This window comes from Phialemonium atrogriseum (assembly GCF_030411735.1).
Source record: "Phialemonium atrogriseum strain 8032-3 unplaced genomic scaffold QBC33scaffold_13, whole genome shotgun sequence".
Classification (NCBI taxonomy): Eukaryota; Fungi; Ascomycota; class Sordariomycetes; order Cephalothecales; family Cephalothecaceae; genus Phialemonium; species Phialemonium atrogriseum.
In genome coordinates, this window is record NW_026848150.1 from 889,308 (window position 1) to 895,872 (window position 6,565).

General features: G+C 54.4%; 4 protein-coding genes across 4 annotated transcripts; 1 reads left to right on the forward strand and 3 right to left on the reverse strand.

Annotated features, from left to right (window-relative positions):
- The first annotated feature begins 284 nt into the window (after positions 1 to 284).
- Positions 285 to 1,746, forward strand: QBC33DRAFT_539715 (S-adenosyl-L-methionine-dependent methyltransferase). The gene is made up of 2 exons (XM_060428005.1): positions 285 to 1,632; positions 1,728 to 1,746. Exon 1 carries the CDS (start codon positions 354 to 356, stop codon positions 1,290 to 1,292), a length of 939 nt encoding a protein of 312 aa, XP_060283475.1. The 5' UTR covers positions 285 to 353; the 3' UTR covers positions 1,293 to 1,632; positions 1,728 to 1,746.
- A 236-nt stretch (positions 1,747 to 1,982) lies between these two features.
- On the reverse strand, positions 1,983 to 2,726 carry QBC33DRAFT_619957 (uncharacterized protein; the record flags this gene model as incomplete). Its single annotated transcript, XM_060432759.1, has 2 exons — positions 1,983 to 2,546; positions 2,673 to 2,726. The coding sequence occupies 2 exons, from the start codon at positions 2,724 to 2,726 to the stop codon at positions 1,983 to 1,985; spliced, it is 618 nt and encodes a 205-aa protein (XP_060283476.1).
- Positions 2,727 to 3,942: 1,216 nt separating this feature from the next.
- Positions 3,943 to 4,870, reverse strand: QBC33DRAFT_82524 (uncharacterized protein). The gene is made up of 2 exons (XM_060433112.1): positions 4,595 to 4,870; positions 3,943 to 4,503 (listed from the first exon to the last, which is right to left on the reverse strand). Exons 1-2 carry the CDS (start codon positions 4,711 to 4,713, stop codon positions 4,104 to 4,106), a joined length of 519 nt encoding a protein of 172 aa, XP_060283477.1. The 5' UTR covers positions 4,714 to 4,870; the 3' UTR covers positions 3,943 to 4,103.
- Positions 4,871 to 5,088: 218 nt separating this feature from the next.
- On the reverse strand, positions 5,089 to 5,869 carry QBC33DRAFT_559390 (uncharacterized protein; the record flags this gene model as incomplete). The annotated part of the gene is made up of 2 exons (XM_060429971.1): positions 5,089 to 5,371; positions 5,862 to 5,869. 2 exons carry the CDS (start codon positions 5,867 to 5,869, stop codon positions 5,089 to 5,091), a joined length of 291 nt encoding a protein of 96 aa, XP_060283478.1.
- Between the last annotated feature and the right edge of the window lie 696 nt (positions 5,870 to 6,565).

Sequence of the window (6,565 nt, forward strand, 5' to 3'; positions counted from 1 at the left end):
AGGCTGGGCGTTAGAATCGGAAATGGGCGCCATGTAAGTCTGGGCGGAAATTCATGGCTGTAAAGACTGCTATATACCTATAGATTGGTGGTGTTGTCGCACCTCCCGAGGTAATTGCTCGATAGCTTGCGCACGAATAGATGGGGTTGTACTCAGGTATTTAGTTACACCCCCACTGTACCTCCATCGTTCCTGTCAGTGAAAATGGTGGAAGCGTCATTGATTCTACTGGACTGGGGCTGTCTAGCTGTTTTTACTACACTGTCACGTGAAAGATCCCCATTAAAGAGCCCCACCAGTGACCTAAAAACTGGGGCGGAATCAGGGTAGTGATCAACCACTTGCCCGCACGAATGAACTCCCCTTCCTCCCTCCCTGTTGTCATCAATTTGACTGACAACAACGAAATGGCCGGAAACGAAACAACAAACTACAAGCAGGGCTATTCCAAGTCCACCCTCTCCAGCCACGCCTCCCGGACCGTCGAGTCGGATGCGGCATTCCTCCTCCCGCACATCAAGCCGTCCGACAAGATCCTCGACGTGGGGTGCGGGCCGGGCACGATCACGGGGGGGCTCGCCAGACACGCGCCCGAGGGCAGCGTCGTCGGCGTGGACCTCTCGCAGTCTGTCCTCGACGACGCAAGGCGGCACCTGGACGAGCTGAGGGGCGCCGCGGCGGCCGCGGCGGACGGTAACGGCGGCCTCGGGGAGGTGTCGTTCCAGGTGGCGGACGTGCTCGCGGGCCTCCCGTTTGCCGACGGCACCTTCGACGTGGTCTACTCGTCCCAGCTGTTCCCGCACCTGCCGCCGCCGGACGTGCCGCTGCGCGCCATGCGCGAGATGCGCAGGGTCCTGAGGCCCGGCGGCGTGCTAGCCTGCCGCGACGTCGCAGAGATCCACTGGTACCCGCGCCGGCTGGGGCTGGACCGCCTGCACGGCCGCCGCCTGCTGCGCGGCGTGGGGGCGCCCGACTTCCCCGGCCCCACGATGCCAGCCCTGCTCAGAGCTGCGGGGTTCGACGTCGATGGCGACGGTGGGGGCGGCGCAGAGGGGGGAGGGGCGCGGATCGGGGCCGGCACGACAGTGTACTCGGGCCCCGAGGGCAGGCGGTTCCTGGCGGAAGGCTTGCTGGGGAGGCTAGAGGAGGGAGACCCGTACCGGCGGAGCTGGGTCGAGGCAGGGATTTCGGAGTCGGAGGTCGAGGAGACGAGGGCGGCACTGAGGGAGTGGGTGGAGACAGAGGATGCGTGGTATGTCGCCGTCCAGAGCGAGATCCTCGCATGGAAGTGATGGGGGCAGGGTGCCTGTGGGATGATGCCTGCCTGCTTCAGCCGTTCCGATCAAGGAAACCGTCCTCATTGGAATTACCGAAATAGTGGGAGAGCAGGCTGGTGAATAGAAACGATAGGCCTGCCCCAGACAGGCAAAGGCGCCCAGGCGATCAGCAGTATCATGAATGCCTCGTCGCTCGAAAGGATGAGGTTGTCTGTCTATTTAGAACCATGTGGATGTAGCGAGGAAATACGGCATCCCAGAACGCTCTTTCCGTACTCCCCGTCCAGACAGAAAAGGCCAGGACCTGAGGCCACAAACATCAGAATATAGCGAGAACAGTATACAAGTATACATGGTCAGTCATAAGTGTCGTGCTTCGGCCGACGTCATCATAGTCGCAGTAGTAAACCGAGACTAACCCAAACGGGCCCCCGAGTCCCGAGTCGCAAGTCGGCAAAGAATCCCCAAGACAACCCAAGGTAGTAGAACCTACCTTCACCGGGCCCAACCCGGTACTGCGAGATATTTAGAAAATATCCCTGCCGGTGATCCAGGAGGGGGAAGAGATCGAGCCCCACCCCGGCCGGCAATGCTCCGGCTACAGATGTCCTACGTCTCCTCCCTGCCCAAAGAGCCCCTCCCCCCGAGGCTCGCCCAACAACAACCCGCCCCGCTGAAATATATCCTGCATGTTTGTTTGCCCCTCTAGACGTAGCCGCGAGAGTGCGAGTGCGAGCTCCTGTGGCTGCCGTGGCGGCTCCCGCTGCGGTGTCGGTGGTGGTGGCCGCTGCTGGAGCGGTGACGGCGCGTCTCGTGGCGGTACTCCTCCTTCTCGGAGCGGTCGCCGTGGAACCAGGCGAGGACGGCGGTGAAGGTGAAGAAGATGCAGTTCATGATGCCGAAGGCGAAGGAGGCCTTGAGCATGGCGCACGTCTTGTTGGCGCTGACGTGAAAGCCGTTGATGCTGGCGGACCCGAAGATGCCGAAGCTGACGTCCCACCTGTCGCCCGTGACGATGTGGGTGCAGTCGGCGCCCGAGATGAAGCGCAGGTAGTAGACGGCGGCGATGAAGGCGCCGAGGAAGCACAGGTCGATCAGTCCCACGAAGCGCGCGTTGGAGCTGCTGCGGTGGTAGCTAAAGAGGGTGAACAGCGCCCAGACGAGGCCCAGAACCGACACGATAAACATGATGAGGACGAAGTTCGGCGCCAAGACATTGTTGCTGGTGTAGCCGTGTACGAAGTAGCTCAGCATGCCCATGGTTGGTATCTGGAGATCGGAGAAAGACGTCAGTCAGCATCTCCTAACCTAGCAAGGTCGAGCAACTAGCCAGAGAGGACCCCGCAGGTGCGTGTTGCGCATCACATCACTTGTACGCAGAGGTAACAAGCTTACCAGGGTGATAATCTGCATGAAGCGCCAAAAGGCGAAAAAGATGGCGAACAGCATCTTGCCAGCGCCGAGGGCACTTTGTCGCTATAATGAGTCAAGCAAGAGTCCAGTCAGAGTCTTGAGAAGACGAATTTCCGTGCTCGCGGCGAGTGGCAGAGGATAGAAGCGGGTGGTGGGGAAGGAACGGCGCAGTCTGGATGGCCAGAGCTGAAGAAGGTCGCTCCAGGCGGGGCAATGTAATTTAGTACAGTACCTGTCGCCTATCGCCAATCGCCAGGCCGCATCGACAGGTAGTAGTACCATGGGCTGTAATGTATATATGTACATACCTTGGGTAAGGGAAAGCAGTACGGATTATTCCGTACGGATACAGTAGTTAAAGTTGGATCCGCAATCCAATTGTGACGTAGACGATCGGCACCGGCAGAGAAGCCGCTGTCTCGAAATACTGGAATGCGATGTTTTTAATGCAGAAAACAGCTTGACAATGGAAAAGCAAGGGGTTGGTTGGACGGGCCCGCACGTGGCAGACACAAGGCACCTAAATTCGGTGGCTGGGGAAAGTGGGCTTGGGTGCACGGCCCGTTCCCTTCGAATATCCGTTGCCTCGGGGACGGACCCAGGAAAGAAGTCTGTGTGGGTATGCCCAGCGCCCGCAACCTGCGAGCCCGCACAGTCTGTGAAAACGGACCCACCTGTGGACCGACACCGATTTTTGAAACGTGTGTCTTGCGCAGCTTGCGAAACTTTCACAGCCTACAAAGCTGCACAACCTGCAAGCCCCCGGGTCACATTCCCCACCAAGGGCAGTCAGTCTACCGAACCGGCGAGTCGTTAGCCGCACCGAACATCTGCTAAGATCGCTCATCTATCAGGCCGAGAACAGACCCATCTACCGGCCGGTGAACAACGACGCCCACATTGCAAGTCACCATGACGATGTGTCTTCGCAGAACCACGGTTTTGCCTCTTAACTCTCTACCAGCCCCTTTACTAACAACGTGCAATAGTAGCAACGAGTAATTACACGTCCCTGTGGCCGGCAATCGCACGCAGGAAGCCCAACCGATTGACATATTGATGACGGGCCCGTCCACCGTGTGCACATACATAAAGGGAGCTCGCGGAAGTGACGCCGTCTCCTCTAGGGAAGGTCAGGCTCAAGGCTCAACTAATTACCCCCACGTCTCAAGATGGACAGCTGTTTCTGCAAGCTACATTCTGAACGTAAACCCAGTCATCCGATCGCAAAGTATGCTCTGTCAGTCTGCTGTTGGATATCCTGCAATGTCTTGATGCTGCCCAGTCTCCTAGCTCCAACAGGTCATGCGGCAACTCTCAGGGTCTTCTTGGCCATTCTTGTCTTGTTTTCCGAGGCGAGCAACATTTCTAAAACCCTTCCTTAGGCATCAAGGTCCGGCACGTCAATAGCCCTCAATAATCACAGCCTCGCTGCTCCGCAGCGTTGCCGTTCCCTCGGCCGTCTCCACCTTTCTCTCCTTGCGCCTTTCCAGAATCAAAGCTCTGACCCGCCAGAGTCGCACCCGAAATGGAATCACTTCCAGGCCCCGAAAGACGTGTCACGTTGACACGTTTTACAAATGTGGCTGACACATCAACTGACTTTGAAGGCTTAACAGCGCTCGTAGAACTGGCCGGCAGGTAGGCAAGATTGAGAATGAAAACCTTTTCAGGTTTGGAATCGGCGGATGGTGCTTTAGAGTGGATACCATACAATGCGAGATCGGAGTCTTGTGTCGCTGCAGCCAAAGGTAGGATATAAGGGTCGGTAATATTGGAGAGCGCCTGGGCCATGAAGAGGAGTGAGAAGTACCTGATTATGCTGTCAGCCCCAATTTTCCACACTAGCCATATCAATGCCGGACTGGACACGGAACATTATAATGAAAAAAGGTCAAACTTACGTAGGATACACTCTAGCAGGAGTTCCTTTGTGCTCAACGGGCTGCCACATGCTATAAAAAAACGGCGTGCCCATGTGGAAGTAGACTCCGTTCATCCCCATGGTCGATCCATGCAACATATAATCGAGCTCTCATAATGCGGCTCCCAGCGTATTGCTCACGCCAGACGCGCCGTGGCATGAGACACTGCCTGTCTAGCCCATAACAAAAGGGACACCGGCGTCATGTGCAGCTTGTATCTCGGGTGTCCATTGCGCAAAAAACTCTACCAAGGCTGAATGGTTCATCAAATTGGGAAAAGAGACCAGTGCCGCTCGCTCCGCTGGGACGAAATTATTAGCAGAAGAAGCCACATAGAAATAGAAATCAGAGATGGAAACTACCATCGCAAAGAGAATATGGGTAAGTATGACCCGAATAAGCAACTGGATAATCCACCTTCTTGGCCATTCCTAGGCTGTTCAGCCCCACGAGCGAGAAATCACCCATCCATCTCAGCTCCTGAGCAAGGGCCAGATGACAAACCCCTTCTCCGTCTTTGGTGACAACTTGCTAAACCACTGTTCCTGTTGGTCCACGAAAGCTTTGACATTCCATACTCCCGGCCTTTGGACGTTGTAGAACTCAGGCTCGTTGCCCAGCTCGTAGGAAAGCAGACGGTTAGGATCCATATACTTCTCTGCCGCTTCGACCTCTGCGATCGGGATGGAGACGTCGTTGCCAGCGAAGTTCAGGCCGAAGATGATTTTTGACGAGACGAGACGTTCAAGTTCAGGACTTCGAACAGGTTGCGGTTGAAACTCACGGCGATTGCTTCGTCGTTCCCAATGGCGAAAGTATTATTGACGGTCTGAGGGCAAGATGCACAATACATTGCAGCATCCTGCGTATGGCCGCCGATGCGAAAGATTGGAGGAGATCTGATTATGTCTTGAACATTCTGAAGAAGTTGCAAAGAGAGTTCATTTAGTTTGTTAACGTCTCCAAGGTAGTCGGCAATGTAGCAGAATTTGATTGTGTAAGGACCTCCATGGTCAGAGAATAGTCAGACTGCAGGCGGCGGTCCAAGCTCTTGGAATTAGGTTCTACCAAGATTCCGACTCATCGGCGATAAAAATCCTGTCGCACACACAATTAAAGAAGGGCAAGCTGAAGTTTACGCTTACCACAAGACCTACCCTCCTGCCTGCATGCCTGCTACTATATTCTTTCTCTATGCAAGGCATTAGCCTATCCTCTTATAGTTCTTTACCTTCTATTTCCTTACAGAAGCATAGCTGAGAAAATGGTAGCAGAATGCTGAGAAAATGGTAGCAGGATGCAAAGAAAAGGGCAAGACCTTTATTCCCAAGACGCAGGAAAAACCCTTAGAACTAGCCTAATACTAGCGATTAACCTCTAAAAGGTTTGCAACCTAGGAATATAATAAAGTTAAGAGATAACATAGTAACCTAGACAAAGAAAGCAGCAAGCTTTAGAAACAACTATATAAAAGCTAACAGTCTTTTAACAAATTGCTGCCTTAAAGCAAACTATAGCAAGATATGCATCTACCTAAAAGATAGCAACTTATTTTAAAAGAAGAATACTAGGCTTTATAAAAACTTTGATATGCTAGCAAAGCATCTTTGTAACGGGTCGCAGGACCCAGGTTGGCAGCGAGACAGAGGCACGGGGGTGATCAGTCCGACTGACTTATACAAGGTAGCTAATTGGCACAGGTTCCGAGAGAGAAGGCAGTCGCGACAGTATCGCTAGTAAATCAGGTAGGAAACTGTCTCGAGTAGCTTCTCAGCCAGAACATATATTAAAGCCTGCCCTTGTAAACCTTCAGGCAGGTCCATCGCAGTCTTTAACTCAAGGCTGCCCAGCAGTCCCTACGCAAGCCCCCCGCAAAGACCCCGTAAGACCATCGACCAGGCCAGCTAGGCCTCCTAACCCCGCAGGGTAGGACCATACTAATTACAAAGC